The sequence below is a fragment of the Bos indicus x Bos taurus genome, chromosome 11, assembly GCF_003369695.1.
Source record: "Bos indicus x Bos taurus breed Angus x Brahman F1 hybrid chromosome 11, Bos_hybrid_MaternalHap_v2.0, whole genome shotgun sequence".
NCBI lineage: Eukaryota > Metazoa > Chordata > Mammalia > Artiodactyla > Bovidae > Bos > Bos indicus x Bos taurus.
Genome location: NC_040086.1, coordinates 99,356,303 through 99,374,869, shown reverse-complemented (window position 1 = coordinate 99,374,869; position 18,567 = coordinate 99,356,303). Strand labels below are relative to the sequence as shown.

General features: G+C 53.4%; 1 protein-coding gene across 3 annotated transcripts in view; it reads right to left on the bottom strand.

Annotated features, from left to right (window-relative positions):
* Positions 1-2,924: 2,924 nt before the first annotated feature.
* USP20 (ubiquitin specific peptidase 20) overlaps positions 2,925-18,567 on the bottom strand; it is a 44,341-nt gene continuing 28,698 nt past the window's right edge. For all 3 annotated transcript variants that reach the window (XM_027556553.1, XM_027556551.1, XM_027556552.1), the window contains 12 exons: positions 18,148-18,242; positions 11,087-11,120; positions 10,879-10,924; positions 9,592-9,772; positions 9,387-9,513; positions 8,462-8,631; positions 8,301-8,382; positions 7,207-7,315; positions 6,262-6,364; positions 5,128-5,199; positions 4,421-4,597; positions 2,925-4,271 (listed from right to left, as the gene is read on the bottom strand). In XM_027556553.1, coding sequence (XP_027412354.1) covers positions 4,437-4,597; positions 5,128-5,199; positions 6,262-6,364; positions 7,207-7,315; positions 8,301-8,382; positions 8,462-8,631; positions 9,387-9,513; positions 9,592-9,772; positions 10,879-10,924; positions 11,087-11,120; positions 18,148-18,242 — 1,180 coding nt within the window. In that variant the 3' untranslated portion in view covers positions 2,925-4,271; positions 4,421-4,436. The remainder of the gene's footprint in view (positions 4,272-4,420; positions 4,598-5,127; positions 5,200-6,261; positions 6,365-7,206; positions 7,316-8,300; positions 8,383-8,461; positions 8,632-9,386; positions 9,514-9,591; positions 9,773-10,878; positions 10,925-11,086; positions 11,121-18,147; positions 18,243-18,567) is intronic.

The window sequence follows — 18,567 nt, the reverse complement described above, 5'->3', positions numbered from 1 at the left end:
ATGAGCTGGAGATGGGAGCAGAAACAGAACCACCCCCATGTGGCTTTGTCCTCAGAGCCTGGGGGCCAAAAGCTGCGGGAGGACACAGGGATTTCCTCATTTTCCTCTGTTGGGCCCCGGGAGCAAAAGGGGTGGGGAGGATCCCCTGGGTGCTACGGCATTCTGCCCCAGGAGCCTCATGACCCACATGCGTGTGCATCCTCCCACCATGCCAGGCCAAGAGCCCTGCCTGCAGTGCCGACTCTCCTGTCAGCCCTCATCTGGGCTGCATGCTGGTGCCTGGTCCAAAGACGGCCTGGAGGCTGCATCGGAACACATACATCCTGGGGGCAGCCTTCCTGGACACGCTTTGTCTAAAATGGGGATGGCTCTCTTTAAGAGCTTTTCCCAAAGGCATTAATTTCTTCTGCATCCTCTGCCTTTGCTATGACCAACAAGCCTCTCAGCTGTGGACAGATAAAGGTGTCATAGGGAAGACAACCAGAGGGAGGTATGGTTCCGAAACACCACTTCCTTCCCCGAGGCTCTCAGGGACTCAAAATGTGGTTGGGCAAGACTCGCAGGATAATCTACTGTTCGCATGGAATTCCAACTAGAATAAAGGTAAGGAAACTACACTTTGGGGATAGCCGCACCTTACCAATGGAGAAAGCAATGGCACCCCACTCCAGTACTCTTGCCTGGAAAATCCCATGGACGGAGGAGCCTGGTAGGCTGCAGTCCATGGGGTCGCTAAGAGCAATTTCACTGTCACTTTTCACTTTCATGCAATTGGAGAAGGAAACGGCAACCCACTCCAGTGTTCTTGCCTGGAGAATCCCAGGGACGGGGGAGCCTGCTGGGCTGCCGTCTATGGGGTCGCAGAGTCGGACAAGACTGAAGTGACTTAGCAGCAGCAGCACCTTACCAATGTATTTTCTGATGCAGCTTTGTGAACAGAAGCACAGACAGGTGGAAAGGCCTGCAGACACAGGTAGCAGTTGGTCTACAGACTCCCCGGTCTGCCAGGTGGCTTTTGACTCTAAAAGGTGCTGCTGGAGCAAGGCCTGGGCCAGCCTGGAGGGAGGAGCCAGACCACAGGATGCCATGTGGGAGACAGAAGATGGAGGCGACTTCCTCTGCTGCCCAGCGCTGCCCATCTCCACTCGTCTGTAAACCAAGTTCACCAACTACACACTCCTGCTCTGCTTTCACATTCTATCTCAGTATGGCCCAGCCTGTTATTTCAAGGGAAAACAGAGGAAATATCTGAAGGCCAAGTGGTACCTATATCCTCCTGTGCGTGTGGTAAGTTGCTTCAGTCGTATCCAACTCTTTGTGACCCTATAGATCATCACCCACCAGGCTCCTCTGTCTATGGGATTCTCCAGGCAAGAATACTGCAGTGGGTTTCCGTGCCCTCCTCCAGGGGATCTTCTGGACCGAGGGATCAAACCCACATCTTTAACATCTTCTGCACTGGCAGGCAGGTTCTTTACCTCTAGTGCCACCTGGGAAGCCCCACCCTCCTGTGGTAGATGCAACAAATGAATATTCATCTCCAAGCCTCCAGATGACTCCACCCTCCAGACAAAACTTTCCCATTCCCATCTTCCATGTTAAACAGGAAAAGCCAGTCACCCTATCTTTACCATGAGATCCCCCCATTCAAATGGGGGAGCAAAGCTAAAATGAGGCTCAGACACATACACACACACACACACACACACACACACACAGCACGCACGTGGTGAAAGTATAAAGAAAAGTGAGGCCGACTATAAAGAAAGCTGAGTGTCGGAGAACGGATGCTTTTGAGCTGTGGTGTTGGAGAAGACTCTTGAGAGTCCCCTGGTCTGCAAGGAGATCCAACCAGTCCATCCTAAAGGAAATCAGTCCTGAATATTCATTGGAAGGACTGATGCTGAAGCTGAAGCGCCAATACTTTGACCACCTGATGCAAAGAACTGACTCATTTGAAAAGACCCTGATGCTGGGAAAGACTGAAGGCAGGAGAAGGGGACGACAGAGGATGAGATGGTTGGAGGGCATCACCGACTCAGTGGACACGAGTTTGAGTAAACTCTGGGAGGTGGTGGTGGACCGGGAGGCCTCGAGCGCTGCAGTCCACGGGGTCCAAAAGAGTCGGACACGACTGAGCGACTGAACTGAACTGGGGGCCGAAGGAAGTGCAGGGAACAAGCTTCGGCTGAGGCTGGCGGGGGCGATCCGGAGGCTCTGGAGGGGCTTCAGTGGGACTGTAAGAGTCTTTCCTGGGGGTGGGTATCTGTTGCCCCTTTTATTACTCTCTTGATGTTTCTGCAGATCTGCGTCTGATGGGATTTCGCAAGTAAATGTTTCAAGTCATACATAAAATCTCAAGCTCTTCTCTCCCCTCCAAACCCCCAAAGCATAAACAAAACCAACTCAAACCGCAGAGGCTGTAAAACACTAGCGTCACTTAAGTGTCAGGGAGCCCTGGGTGCCAGACACGGGCAACCACAATGCCATGACAGAGGTGCCAAGGTCAGCCGCTGGGGAGGAGATGGTGCCCCCGCCCCCCCGCCCAGGCTTTGCCGCCCTCGAAGGGTCCAGCAAGAACCCCTGCTTCTCAACTGCTCCGAGGAGTCCGTGCTGCAGAGAAGAGAGATCTGTGGGCGATGGGGGCCTCAAGCCCCGACCACAACCGGCCCCCCTTCTCTGGGGCTGGGGTGGGTCCCAGGAAAGGAAGGACAGAGGCCAACACGGGCTGAAAGCGATGCGGTCTCCTCTTCCGCTCCTGCAGCCTCTTGGGGAGCCGTGCAGAGCCCCCTGCCACGTCTGGTCACTTGTCACGTTTATCACGGTGGTTCCACGGCCCTCCCCCACGGCAGCCAGGTTGCCTCGCCTCCTCCCCACCCAGGAACAGAATTAAGCGCGGCGGATGCAGAGACGCGGGCAAGGACTGTGGGGCATGGCATGTGTTTACTGGGATGCTCTGAGCTCACGCTAGACGCAGACGTGGGGCGAGTACAACCTGCACAGCGGAGTCCATGTCACAAAATGGGGCAGCGGGCGGCCGCCAGGATCTGCAGGGCAGGTGACTGCTGGCGGCGGCGCCGACTTCCCAAGGGCTGCGGCAAATGTCCAGAGATTCCAGCAGCAGCCTGTTCTTTGATCTCGGCTGCCTCAGTGGGGAAGGAACCAGATCCGGGTGCAACGAGATCACAGAAGTGACTGACACACTGTGAGAGCTTCGGGGGCCCTGCCAGGGCCACCGGCCACCATGTTCCACGGGCATCTCTTCTACGGAGACTGAGGGCACAGCAGTTGGGGGGCTTTGGTCCCAGGACCCCTTCCCTGCCCCTCATTCACTCTCGCCCCAAGGAGGTGGGCCTCTCCACCTGGCTCTTTTGTCTGGGGGCTTCTGTGTCACCTTGCTGTGCTCAGGGGTCCCAGCACCCCGGCGGTGGCCTCACTCAGCATCTACAAGACACCCTTCTGGGACCCACCCATGTGAGCTGGTCCAGGCACTCCCCTCCCCGGGCCAGGGGCTCTGCGTGGCTCAGTGCTGGGGAGAAATGTCAGCGCCCCCCCTGCGGAAGCTGCATTAACAGCAGACACAGGAATATGAGGGATTCCTGCTGCACCACCTGGGTCCCTGGCAGGGGCAAGTGACCAGTGATGCCCAGGGCAGGGCAAGGCAGAGTGAGAGGGGACCAGCTGCCTCTGGAAACCGTCCCCCCGAACAGAACACCAAGCCCGCTCCTGGGTCCCAACTGCCAATGCGTCCAGAGTTGTTAAGTCTGCACGAGAAACGCTGCGAGCAGGATTCTGGAGACTTCTGTGATGACCGACCAGGTGCGGGGCGAAGCGGGGCCTCAGCAGGAACTGGCACGGGGACCCGCGGGGGCGGCATCCTCAGGGCCAGTGTGCGGCACCCTGCTCGGGGCTCTGACCCGCAGCTGGACCAGGCACCGGTGGGCAACGCCTGGGAAGCAGCAGCCCCCCTGCGACCCCCCATCCCAAGGCCGCAGCCCCCAACTTGAGGGTTCCAGGGACCACGGCTGGGCCCGAGCCAGCAAGAGGGCAGGTTCGGTGACAGCGACGACACAACGGCAGGGACCCGAGTTAACGTCGCGGAGCCGTGGTCATTTAAACAAGCCTGAAGGGGATGTATTTCCGAGCTGCGGTGTTACTCACTGTGAACCAAAATAACTCTTCTGCCTCTTTACACATCTGGGTTTCCAGAGCGGCCAGCCTCTCTTCTGGGGACAGACACCCTCCACGGGGCGGAGGGCAAAGGTGGGGACCTGTGGGGACAGCTGGGTCATCCCTCGAGAAGGTCCTTCTTCTGAGCAGCCTCAGGGAGGGGGTGCAGGGGTGGGGGGTTGTGTGCGCAGGGCACTCCCCAATGCTTGAGGGACACGGGAGGGTCTCTGCCAGGGAGGAGGGGACTTACAGACTGGCCCACCGAGTCACAAGGCCCGGGTCTCGGCTTCAATCTTCTGTTCACCGTGCAAGCTCTCCGGGTCCGGGAGCTGAGCCACGCTCTGGCGGATGGCAATCTCGGGGCCGCCGCCATAGAGGTTGTTCAGGTACACCCAGGTCTCCTCGGAGATCTGCCCATAGTCAGCTCCTGCAGGGTCCGAGGGGCTGCCGCTCAGGCTGGGCTTGCCTTTGCTGGAGCCACCACCTTGGCAGTATGGGGGCTCTGAGAGGGGGGCTCTGGGAGCGCCAGGCCCCAAGGAGGTGGCGGGGGGGCAGGGAGGACAATCATGGGCTTCTGTGCCAAGCTGTAAATGGGAATCTTGGGGTTCTCCAGGGGCAAGCCCATCCCCTGAGGACCCCCAGAGGGCACATCTGTGGCTGCAGCCCCTCATTTCCTGGGGTGGGGGTCATGCAAAAAGGACAGGCAGATGAGGTGGCAGAGTGGGGAGAGGGTGTGGGTAGGGAACAGAGGGGCTGGGGCACCCACGCAGAGGCTAAGCACCTCGATCGCTCTGCTCAAGGCCCAGGCCTGGACTTGGATGGATGTCACAGCCTGACTCAGGGGGCAAGGGGGCTCCTGGGAGGACCTGGAAGCCAGGAGGTGGCAAGAGGGGGCTCCCAGGAGCCAGGAGGGGAGCCTGGCCGGCTGGGAGGGGGCAGGGCAGGGCTGAGCCTCACCCGGCTTCAGCTGGATGTGGCCGCTTCCTTTGACCTGTGCGATCCTGCTGTTGTCAATGGGCCCCGGGGGCTCTGGAACAGACAGCTCGGGCTCAGGACCTCTGGGCCTCTGCAGCGGTGGGCAGAAACCCAGTCCCCAGCCACTGGCAGCCTCCAGCCCTCAGCAGATGAGAGCTGCTCTCCAGGTGTGAGATCATACCTGTGACCCTGGAGAGGTGGTGCTGGGCCCCAGGAGTCAGGGTCAAGGTCTTACGGGGTGAGGCACTCAGGGCTCCAAAGGCTCATCTACATGAGTCTAAAGGCTGGAGGCACTCATGGTGTCCCTGGACCCGGCAGAGGGGCATCCTGAGGACACCAGCCCCAGTTTCAGACCCTAGCTTGGGGCAGAGGCGGTCGTGGGGAGGTGGACATCCAGTGTCAGCTGGACCCTGCCCTCATCTGAGAGTCTGGCCCGAGATGGGGCTGTGACTCTGGAGCCGGGTTCCTGATCAATCGAAGCCGCTACAGGCGGGGAGGGGGTGTGTGGATGGCAGTGAGACCCGCCTCCTTTCCCCACGTCCTGTCCAGCGCTTGTGCTCGAAAGGGTGAAATGAACATTCAGAGGCTCCGGGCTCTGCTGGCCCCGCTGGGCTCCAAACCCTGGTCTGGGAGCCGAGTGTGGGACTCAAGGGGTAGGGAGAGAGCCGCGTGCAGGTGAGCAAGCCCAGGGTCTCAATGAACGGCCCTGCTGTCTCCACCTCTGTGAGTGGAGAATAACAGCATCCAAGTCCTAAGAGTCTGAAGGCATCGAACAACTAACATCTATCTAGGGCCACGGAGTCCCCAGAGGAAAGGGCCTGGCAGGAGGAAGGGCAGTCACCCTGGTCACCACAGGGCAGAGGGGCAGGAACGGAATGGGCAGCACGAGATAGCTCCTGTCCTGCTGCAACCAGAAGGCCCGACCGGGGCGGGGAGAACACCCGTGCTCTGTGTAGAGGGTGAGCGCTGGAAAGGGTGGCACCAAAAACCTGCTGGGCGGGCTCAGATCCGGGCACCCCAGCCCACACCTCCTGGGACACTCCCGGGAGGTGGGCAAGCCCCAAGTCCCTGCCAGCACGGGGTGCGGCGGGCATGGGCCGGGTCCCCCTGACTCACCGTTGTCCTTGCCCTTGACGAAGGCCTCCCACTCTCGGAACCACTGCATGCTGATACAGTAGATGACGCTGGGCGACTCCTCGGCCTGGAACGCCTTGTTCAGCTGGGCGGGGTGGAGCCGAAGGGAGGGTCAGTGAGAACATGCAGCCCCTCTCGGGCCCCACCCTGGACTCTCACGAAACACCGGACACCCAGAGAAAGTTTAGAACTGCCAGATGAGTTCAAAGAAAAGAACCCTCTCCTCCATGCTCCCATCACTCCGAGGACTGTTGCTAACACTTGGGTGAATCTCTTGTTAATGACTTTGTAAAAACCCAGTTGAGATCGCACGGCAGATGCTGTTCCCCCTGCACTGAACTGAACCTGGTCCCCTGCTCACTCCTTAACTAGCCTGACATATTATTTTTTAACAGCGACGAAGCCAGGTGTCTAACGTCCAACCCTGGACGGCTGAATGATGGAGGCACCCTGGGTCCCACCCCTGTGAGCAGCACCTGGGGTCTCGGTTCTCACACACCCCTGTGGCCCCCGCAGGAGTCTTTTTCTCCCAAACCGGATCATACTGGGTCCCATCTTGCAACTTGGTGTTTTCATTCAATGCACCCTTCCGTTGTCAGTTCACAGAGCCCAGTGGTTCCCCGGGGGAACACCTGCCCAGGTCTGGAGGTAATTTTTGCTGTCACTGGCATCAAGTGGGCAGAGGTCGGAATGTTGCTAAACATCCTACAACCAGCCCAATAAAGGACTATCCAGCCCCAAAGGGCAGCGCCCATCCCTTTAACAGCTGCGTGGAGTCCCCTGAGCGGAGGCACCTGAATTTACTAAACCTGACCCTTCCCTCCGGTGACCCCCTTCACCATCTGGCCTGGCCTCTGGCCCTCTGGTCTCCTACAGAACTAGGCTCCCACCTGAGCCTGCCTGCCCTGGGCTCCCCGCCCCTCGCACCTTGATGAAGGTGTCGATCTCCACCCGCCTGCGCTTGGCCAGAGCCTCGATCTCCACCTGGCAGATGGAGCACACGTACAGATGGTTCACGGCGGGGCCGCCCCCAAACCTGCACCCGGGTGGGCGGGAGAGAGAGACACACACACACACGAGTCCTGAGGGGAGAGCTCCACCGGGGGAGGCAGCAGAACCTGCCAGAAAGTGAGGTCTCCTAGTGCCGCCCTGGCCCAGCCCTCGGGCTCCCTGGGCTCCCTGCGCACGGCCTGTTGGCTCAGCTCACCTTCCCCACTTGACTGGCGGGGCTGCCCGCGCACCTGAGGGCCCGGAGCATCCAGGAGAGCGCCTGCCCCAGGGCAGGGGTGTCACAAATATGTGCTTCATGGTCACGAGGACCGTTCAACACTCTGGCTTCCCGTCCTGGCCACTGGGCAGCGGCCGTGGTGGCCGAAGCTCACCTGACCTGACTCTGAGGACAACGCCGAAGGAAGGCTGCGGGTCCTTCTGCAGGCAGGTTGGGGGTGCAGGGGTGGTCTACACTGGGCCTGGGGATGCTCTCACGGGGTTCTAACCCATCCATCAGGGCACAGGCCACGCCTGACCTGCCAGTGGGTGGGGCCGAGCCAGTCCAAGGAGTTGGGGCAGCAGGGATTCCCCAGCCTCTTCCTCCCCATACTATGATATCACCCCGATGACATGGCACAGCCCGCCTGCCTGCTGGGTGCAGAGTGACCTGAGTCTGGGCAGGGGCTCACCCCTCCATGAGAGATCCACAGGCTCTTGAGGGACTTGAACCTGGAGGGCCCCAGGCAGCAGGCACTCATGGCCCCAAGCGAGGCATGGGGTGGGGAGAGACATCTACCAGCCGGCAGCCCCACAATGGACTGCGAGGGGACCGCATGCTCTCTCTGGCCAGGTTTCTGTCCCCTGTGACTGCGAGGGTCTGGCTGGATGCCCCAGGCAGACACGGCTGCAAGGGGGAGCCACTCCCAAACTGCTTCTGTGCTGCTCTGCTACCGGGGTGAGGGCAGCGTGGGGTCAAGGAGGCACCCCTCCCAGGCCCTCCTTGACAGAAGAGGATGCTGCGGGCGCCGTACCTGCTGTAGAGGTGCTCCCACACGTTCTGCGGCAGGATCACCACCAGGTCATCGATGTAGTGATATTTGTTGGGCGGGATCCCTGAGGAGGAAGGTACACAGAGGAGCTGGACCTGCCAGCCCTCCCCCGCCCCGCCCCCCGCACAGGAAGGCGGCCTCACCTCCGTGGGAGCAGAGGAACGTGTGGTTGGTGATGGGCCCTGGCTCCGCGAAGGTGTTAAACTTGTTGAGCCATTCCCGGGACACGTAGAACCGCAGCAGGCTGGGCTCCCGCATGGCGGCCAGGGACACCACCTGCTGTCGCTCCCGCACAGCTTCCTCGCTGCTCTTCCTGGGGCGGGGCGGCACGGGGGCGGGTCAGGGGTGGGAGCCACGCCCCGTGCAGGAAGCCCCACGTCTCAGGCCCCTCAGCACCCCTCCACATCTCAGCACCCTCCTCATCTCAGCACCCTCATTTCAGCACCCTCATCTCAGCACCCCTCATCTCAGCACCCTCTCATTTTAGCACCCCTCCACATCTCAGCACCCTCATCTCAGCACCCCTCATCTCAGCACCCCTCCATATCTCAGCATCCTCCCATCTCAGCACCCTTCATCTCAGCACCCTCCTCATCTCAGCACCCCTCCCGACCTCAGCACCCTCCACGTCTCAGCACCCCTCCGTATCTCAGGACCCTTCTGCATCTCAGCACCCTCCTCATCTCAGCACCCCTCATCTCAGCACCTTCCTCATCTCAGCGCCCTCATCTCAGCACCCTCGCATTTTAGCACCCCTCCATATCTCAGCATCCTCCCATCTCAGCATCCTCCACATCTCATAGGCCCCACCACCCCTGCCAGAATTCCAGCGTCATCACCTCCCACCAGGACCACTGCAGAAAACCCAACTCAACTACGTGGGTTTCCTGCTTTCCCAACAGCAGCCAGAGCAGCAGGCTCTTTCTAAAACCCCCAATCATCACTCTTCCCTGGCCTAAAGCCCTCTCAGGCGCCCCTCTGCACCCGGGTGAAGTCCCGTGGAGGTGGCGCGGAACGCTAGGCTCGTGGGTTGCTGGGCAGGGCCCCGGCGCGCTGGCAGAACCGCACCTGTAGAAGAGCACGTAGGCCTCCGCGTTCTGCACCACCGTCTCGTGGACCTCGGTGACGTACTGGTCGTCGAACTCATACCACTGCCCGTTGATCACGTTCTGGCAGTAGGCAATGTAGTGGCCACCTGCGGCGGGAGATGCAGGTGGTGACGGAGCCCCCGGGGGACTGGGCGGGGTCGGGGCAGGGGCGGGCGCAGACTCACTGCCTGCCGTGCCGTGGTGGCAGATGACCGAGAGGAGGTCATAGGTGGTGATCTGGGACGTGCACTCCTTGGCGAGGAAGGGGCGCAGGTCAAGGCCCTCGAGGGGGAAGGATACGTGGCTGCTGATCTTGAAAGAGTACATGACCTCGTGCCTAAAGCGCTTCAGGTGAATGCACAGGATCTGGGGGAGGTGGGTAGAGGTGCCGATCACTCGTGGTCTGGCCAGAGCCCCGTGACCCCCAGCACCTGATGGAGGCCTCAAGTCAGGGCTCCGGGAACTGCCCCCCCAGCCCACTGTGTGACCCACTCAGGCCCTGCAGCCCAGGTGTCTACAAGAAAGTGCTTACAGCCTCGCAGAGGCCCGGAGCCAATGGTCCGGCCCTTGACTCCGTGTGAACACCTCAAAGAACCACGCCTGGGGGTATGCTGCCCACCCTAGCTGGGCACCCCCTGGGTGTCTGAGCAGCCTCCCTTTGTTCAATACACATTTTCAAGGATGGAAAATCCTTATTGACTACTTGTAATTTGGTTGTATTTTAGATTAACAGCCTTTATTAGAGCCATTAAAAAAAGAATCATGGATGGGAGTGGGCCCAGGCCAGCTTCCAGTCCCTAGAGAAGGTAGGTGTGACTGAGCTGCACCACCAGCCCTGGCCGCTGGGATGGGCTGTTCTCGAACACTCGGCTGGTCTGGACAAGAAGCTGTCACTGGCCCATCACACTGACCCCCCAAAGAACTCTAACCACCAGCTCTGTGGGTGCCAACTTGTAGAAGGCTTCTCCACAAAGGCTCCCCCAGACCGGCTGAGCCAAGCTCGGCACCTGTGCCTTAGGCCACGCACACCTCTCGTCGCAGCCACAAGCCTTGGCCAGGCCTGTTTCTGCCTCAGGGTTTCCCCCACCAGTTCCTCCCCTCGTCTCGCTCCACCAGGCCAACACCTGCCTACGACCGCAGGCCCCGCTCAGACGCCACTTCCTCAGAAAGGCCTTGCCAGCAGCCCTGCCTCGGGCTCACCCCAGAGGGTGAGCTCGGTGGCCCCACACCTGCTCCTGCCCTCACAAGGCATGCTGAGGGATGAAAGAACTGGGCTCTGCGTTACACACTGAACAACGAGCCTCCCTGGCATCGGCCAGACCCTCCCGGGGTGGGGAGGTCTCTCAAGACTCAGCAGCAGAATCTCCACGGGTCTCCTGAGTCTGGGAGGGGGTCAGCCACTGCCCTGCACAGCACTGTGCACGCGGTGGACAAGGCCCAGCAGGCAGAGGGGCGGGGAGCTGCCCACTCACCTCCGGCAACCGCAAGACCTTACAGTACTTCACCCCGTTGCGTAGCCTGGGAGGAGAGAGCAGGAGACGTGAGCATCTGGAGAGGGGCCGGGGTAGGCGAGTGCCCCTCCCACCCCAGGCACTCTGTGAGGCTGAGTTCCCTGGGGAAGGCCAGGGGGAAGATAGAGATAGGAAGTCGAGGAGAAGCCTCCAGAATGCACACACTTACTTTTTACACCGTTCACAGCTGTACATGTTGTCACCTGGGCAGTAAAATAAAGAGACCAAGGTTAGAAAGGATGCGACATGGTGGAGAAGGACACATGATGACTCAGAAGTAGAACCAGACCATGCTGCCTACACGAGATCTCTGTTTTATCTTCAAGGACACACAGAGGTTGAAAGTGAAGGGATGGAAAAAAATATTCTGTGCAGTGGTAACCAAGAGAGAGCAGGAGTGGCTGTACTTATCTCAGATAAAATACTTTCAGCCAAAATCAGTTACAAGAGACAAAGAGGGTCACTATAAGTGATAAAGGGGTGCGTTCATCAGGAAGATGTAACAACTGCGGGCAACACGGGAGCACCTGAATACTGAAGGCATGACTGAAGGGAGAGATACACAGCAATTCAGTAACAGCTGGAAACTTTGACAGACCATCCAGACAGAAAATTAATAAAGGAACAGCAGATCTGAATAACACTAAAGACAAAACAGACCTAACAGACACACACAGAACATTCCATCCACCAGCACCAGAACACCCGTCCTTCAGACGTGCACACAGACACTCTCCAGAAGAGATCATATGTTGGCTCACAAAGTAAAAACCCCAACGTATTTAAGAAGGCCAAAATCACGTCTAATATCTTTTCCCACCACAACGGTATGAAGCTAGAAACCAGTAACAGGAGGAAACCTAAAAAACTCACAAACACGTGGAAATTAAACAACACATTCCTGAACTGATGGGTCAAAGAGGAAATCAAAAGGAAATCAGAAAGTATTCTGGGACAGAAATGAAGATACAGCACGCTAGCACTTATGGGAGGCAACAAAAACAACTCTGAGAAGCAACTTTAGAGCAACAAATACCTACAGTAAGCAAAAAAGAACGTTCCCAAACAATCTGTTTTACACCTTAAGGAATCAGAAAAAGAACAAACTAAACCCAAAGTTAGCAGGAGAAAGGGGATCATAAAGATTAAAGCAGAAATAAATGAAACAAACTAGAAAGACAATAGGGGAAAAAGCCAATGAAACTTTTTTTTTTCCAAAAAGAAAAAATTAACAAATCTTTAGCCAGTTTAAGCAACAAAAAAGAGACAGGACTCAAACAAAATTATAAATGAAAGAAGAGACATACAACCAACACTGTAGAAATATAAAGGATCATGAGAGACTTTATATCGATGAACTATACACCAACAAATTGGATAACCTAGAAGACATGGATGAATTCCTAGAAATATAAAGCCTACCCAGACTGAATTATGAGGAAATGGAAAATCTGAAAGGAAATGCCGCACAGCTTCCCACATGACCTGTCCGATGTACCTCTTCCATCTGGCTCTTCCTAAGTCATATCCTTTTATGTTAATAATAAACCAGTCATCTAGGAATAAAATGCTTCTCTGGGTTCTGCAAGCTGCTCTAGCTGCTCTAATTGAAGCCCAGGAGGGGGCTGCTGGGACTCCCCATCTGCAGACACTTGGTCAGAATCCCAGTGACAACTTGCACTTGTGTCTGGCGTCTGAAGTTGGGGAGGGGGAGGTCTTGTAGGACTGAGTCTCTAACCTTGGGCTCTGGGGCTGTCTCTAAGTAGAAAGTGTCAAAATCAAGTTAAATGGTAGGATACAACTCAGGAATACTGAGTTGTTCCCACACAATGACACGGATAAATGGAAAGATATCCTATGGTCATGGAGCAGAATGATAAATATTATTAAAATGTCCATACTACCCAAACCCATCTACAGATTCAATGCAATCCAATGACGTTGTTATAGATATAGAAAAAAATCCTAAAATTCACATAAAACTATAAAAGATCCCAAATAAACAAAAGAATCTTGAGAAAGAACAAAGCTGGAGGCATCACATTTCCTGATTTCAAACTCTACTGCAAAAAGTCCAGTTATCAGAACAGTATGGTACTGACCTAAAAACAGACACAGAGAATCATGAACAGAATTGAGAGGCCAGAGGTAAACCTGTGCATATATGGTCAACTAAGATTTGACAAGGGCGCCAAAAATACTCATTGGGGAAAAGATAATCTTTTCAATAAACAGTGTGGGAAAACTGGATATTCACATGCAAAAGAATGAAACTGTACCCCATCTTACACCACTCACAAAAATAAACTCGAAATTAGTTAAAGACTTAAATGTAAGATTGGACACTGTAACACTTCTGGAAGAAAACATAAGAGAAAAGACTTCACGGACATTGGTCTTGGCAGTGATTTTTTTGGCTCTGACATCAAAAACACAAACAAAAAAAGCAAAAATAAACAAGTGGGCCTACATCAAACTAAAAAGCTTCTGCATAGCAAAAAAAAAACCAAAAGACAAAAAAAACAAGCAACAAAATGAGGAGGTGACCTACAGGGTGGGAGAAAATATTTTAGAAATCATATAATATTAGGGGTTAACATCCAAAATATATAAAGAATTCATGCAGGTCAATAGCAAAACACAAAGAGTACCACTTAGAAATGGGCAGAGAACCTAAATAGGCATTTTTCCAAAGAAGATATCAGATGGTCAGCAGGCACATAAAAGATGCTCAACATGACTAATCATCATGGAATGCTAGTGAAACCCACAATGTGACGTCACCCCACACCTGTTAGAATAATTATCAAAAAGAAAGCTTTTCAATTTTTGAAACTTATTTATTTTTGGCTACATCAAACGGCTTATGGGATCTGAATTTCCCAACCAGGGACTGAACTCAGGTCCTCAGCAGTGAAAGCCTGGAGTCCCAACCACTGGACCACCAGGGAAATCCCAGAAAGGTTTTTAAAAAAAACAAGAGAATACAATTTTTGGCAAGGATGTAGAGAAAAGAGAACCCTTGTGCCCTATTAGTGGGAATGTAAATCAGCACAGTTATTATGGAAGATGGCAGAGTAGTTCCTCAAGAAAATAAAACTATTAATAGGACAATCATTCAGTTCAGTTACTCAGTCTTGTCCAGCTCTTTGCAACACCATGGACTGCGGAATGCCAGGCTTCCCTGACCATCACCAACTTCTGGAGCTTATGCAAACTCATGTCCATCGAGTCGGTGATGCCATCCAACCATTTCATCCTGTCGTCCCCTTCTCCTCCCGCCTTCAATCTTTCCCAGCATCAGGGTCTTTCCAATGAGTCAGTTCTTCCCATCAGGTGGCCAAAGTATTGGAGTTTCAGCTTCAGCATCAGTCATTCCAATGAATATTCAGGACTGATTTCCTTCAGGATGGGCTGGTTGGATCTCCTTGCAGTCCAAGGGACTCTCAAGAGTCTTCTCCAGCACCACAGTTCAAAAGCATCAATTCTTTGGTGCTGAGCTTTCTTTATAGTCCAACTCTCACATCCATACATGACTACCGGAAAAACCATAGCTTTGACTAGACAGACCTTGTTGACAAAGTAATGTCTGTATTTTTTAATATGTTGTCTAGGTTGGTCATAGCTTTTCTTCCAAGGAGCAAGTGTCTTTTAATTGCATGGCTGCAGTCACCATCTGCACTGATTTTGGAACCCATGAAAAGAAAGTCTGTCACTGTTTCCATATCTATTTGCCATGAAGTGATGGGACTGGATGCCATGATCTTAGTTTTCTGAATGTTGAGCTTTAAGCTAACTTTTTCACTCTCCTCTTTCACTTTCATCAGTTTAGTTCAGTTGCTCAGTTGTGTCTGACTCTTTGCGACCCCATGAATCGCAGCACACCAGGCCTCCCTGTCCATCACCAACTCCCAAAGTTCACTCAAACTCGTGTCCATTGAGTCGGTGATGCCATCCAGCCATCTCATCCTCTGTCGTCCCCTTCTCCTCCTGCCCTCAATCTCTCCCAGCATCAGGGTCTTTTCCAATGAGTCAACTCTTTGCATGAGGTGGCCAAAGTACTGGAGTTTCAGCTTTAGCATCATTCCTTCCAAAGAACACCCAGGGCTGATCTCCTTTAGAATGGACTGGTTGGATCTCCTTGCAGTCCAAGGGACTCTCAAGAGTCTTCTCCAACACCACAGTTCAAAAGCATCAATTCTTCGGTGCTCAGCTTTCTTCACAGTCCAACTCTCACATCCATACATGACCACTGGAAAAACCATAGCCTTGACTAGACGGACCTTTGTTGGCAAAGTAATATGTCTGCTTTTGAATATGCTATCTAGGTTGGTCATAACTTTCCTTCCAAGGAGTAAGCATCTTTTAATTTCATGGCTGCAATCACCATCTGCAGTGATTTTGGAGCCCCCCAAAAATAAAATCTGACACCGTTTCCACTGTTTCCCCATCTATTTCCCATGAAGTGATGGGACCAGATGTCCCATCACTTAGTTTTCTGAATGTTGAGCTTTAAGTCAACTTTTCCACTCTCCTCTTTTACTTCCTTCAAGAAGCTCTTTAGTTCTTCTTCCCTTTCTGCCATAAGGGTGGTATCATCTGCATATCTGAGGTTATTGATATTTCTCCCAGCAATCTTGATTCCAGCTTGTGCTTCTTCCAGCCCAGCGTTTCTCATGATGTACTCTGTGTATAAGTTAAATAAGCAGGGTGACAATATACAGCCTTGACGTACTCCTTTTCCTATTTGGAACCAGTCTGTTGCTCCATGTCCAGTTCTAACTGTTGCTTCCTGACCTGCATACAGAGATCTCAAGAGGCAGGTCAGGTGGTCTGGTATTCCCATCTCTTTCAGAATTTTCCAGTTTATTGTGATCCACACAGTCAAAGGCTTTGGCATAGTCAATAAAGCAGAAGTAGATGTATTTCTGGAACTCGCTTGCTTTTTTGATGATCCAGGGGATGTTGGCAATTTGATCTCTGGTTCCTCTGCCTTTTCTAAAACCAGCTTGAACATCTGAAAGTTCACAGTTCACGTATTGCTGAAGCCTGGCTTGGAGAATTTTGAGCATTACTTTACTAGCGTGTGAGATGCATGCAATTGTGCGGTAGTCTGAGCATTCTTTGGCATTGCCTTTCTTTGGGATTGGAATGAAAACTGACCTTTTCCAGTCCTGTGGCCACTGCTGAGTTTTCCAAATTTGCTGGCACATTGAGTGCAGCACTTCCACAGCATCATCTTTCAGGATTTGAAATAGCTCAACTGGAATTCCATCACCTCCACTAGCTTTGTTCGTAGTGATGCTTTCTAAGGCCCACTTGACTTCACATTCCAGGATGTCTGGCTCTAGATGAGTGATCACATCATCGTGATCATCTGGGTCGTGAAGATCTTTTTTTGTACAGTTCTTCTGTGTATTCTTGCCACCTCTTAATATCTTCTGCTTCTGTTAGGTCCATACCATTTCCGTCCTCTATCAAGCCCATCTTAGCATGAAATGTTCCCTTGGTATCTCTAATTTTCTTGAAGAGATCTCTAGTCTTTCCCATTCTGTTGTTTTCCTCTATTTTTTTGCACTGATTGCTGAGGAAGGCTTTCTTATCTCTACTTGCTATTCTTTGGAACTCTGCATTCAGATGCTTCTATCTTTCTTTCAAGAGGCTCTTTAGTTCCTCTTCACTTTCTGCCATAAGGGTGGTATCATCTGCATATCTGAGGTTATTGATATTTCTCCCAGCAATCTTGATTCCAGCTTGTGCTTCTTCCAGCCCAGTGTTTCTCATGATGTATTCTGTGTATAAGTTAAATAAGCAGGGTGACAATATACAGCCTTGAAGTACCCCTTTTCCTATTTGAAACCAGTCTGTTGCTCCATGTCCAGTTCTAACTGTTGCTTCCTGACCTGCATATAGGTTTCTCAAGAGGCAGGTCAGGTGGTCTGGTATTCCCATCTCTTTCAGAATTTTCTAGAGTTTGTTGTGATCCACACAGTCAAAGACTTTGGCATAGTCAATAAAGCAGAAATAGGTGCTTTTCTGGAACTCGCTTGCTTTTTTGATGATCCAACGGATGTTGGCAATTTGATCTCTGGTTCCTCTGCCTTTTCTAAATCCAGCTTGAACATGTGGAAGTTCACGGTTCACGTACTGTTGAAGCCTGGCTTGGAGAATTTCAAGCAAGCCAGAATTTTGAGAATGATCAAATAACCCAGAAATCCCACTAATGGGCATATAACCAAAGGGCATGCAATCACTGTCTCAAAGAGTTATCTGTGAATCCCTGTTCGTTACAGCGTTATTCACAAGAGCCAAAAGGTGGAAGCAAGCCAAGGGTCCACTGACAAGATGATGAATAAACAAAACACGGTCTATCCAAAATGATGGAATATTATTCGGCCTTAAAACAGGAAGGAGATTCTATACCTGCCATAATATGGATGAACCCTGGGGACGTTACGCTAAGAGACACAGGCCAGTTGCTAAACGACAAACACTGTATGATTCAACTTGGATGGGGCAAGTAGAATAGTCACGTTCAGAAAAACAGAAAGTAGGATGGTGGTTGCCCAGGGCGGGTGGAAGGGGAGACCGGGCACGGCTATCTAAGGGACAGAGAGTTTCAGCTCCGCAAGAGGAGAACGTTCTGAAGACTGGGTGCGCAACAGTATGTATATAGTTAACACTACGCTGAACTGACCACTTAAAAGTACTCACAACGCTACATTTTATGTTATGTATGTCTTAAGTGAAAGTCACTTGTGTCCGACTCTTTGCAACCCCATGGACTGTATAGTCCATGAAATTCTGGCCAGAATCCTGGAGTGGGTAGCCTTTCCCTTCTCCAGAAGGGAATACATATCTTACCACACTTAAAAATTAAAAGGGGTTTTCCCAAAGGTTAACGCAATGCCAATCACTGAACAGAAAAGCAGGAAGAGGACAGGAACGGGAAGTTTCAAAATGGGAAATACAGTCAGTATTTTTTAAATGTCTGAGCTTATCAATAATCAAGGAAACGCAAAATTAAAGAATGCTATCCAATTTGCCCACCAAATAAGTAAAGAAAGGAAAACAGGGGAACCCCTAAGAGCTTCAGGCTGGTGGGGCTGCCAGAGTGTGCAGTCCCAGACCCAGTCCGCAGGCAGGGGTGAGACGCTGAGAGTGCGTCCCGGAACCTTGAACCGTATGCTGACCCAGCCCCCCAGCCCCATTCCCGCCCGATCCACTCACCCTTCAGCTCATCAGCAGCAAAGAAGGCAGCCAGGCAGTCTTCCAGGGTGACGACTGGCCCCCAAAACCAGCTAGGGGTACAGGACACCACGAACCTACAGAGACAGAAAGCGAGTGTGGGGGGGTGCTGCCAGGGTCTTGGCAAGAGTAAGACGTTGGGGGCCTGGGGGGCTGAGGTCTGTTTGGATCCAGAGAGGCAGCCTGGCCTGGCACATGGTCTGAGCTGAGGTCTGGAGCCAGAAACCTGGGACCACCAGCCAGTGTCCTTGCGAGGGTGACGTCACCTCCCCCTGAGTCTTGCCTTCGCTGTCTGTGAAGAGGCCCTGGCCATGCTGGCCTGTCTTCAGGGCAGAGCACAGGTTCCTGACATCAGGAGGGTAAAGCAGGCTTCGTGGAACACACAGGGGCTCCAGAAAGCCC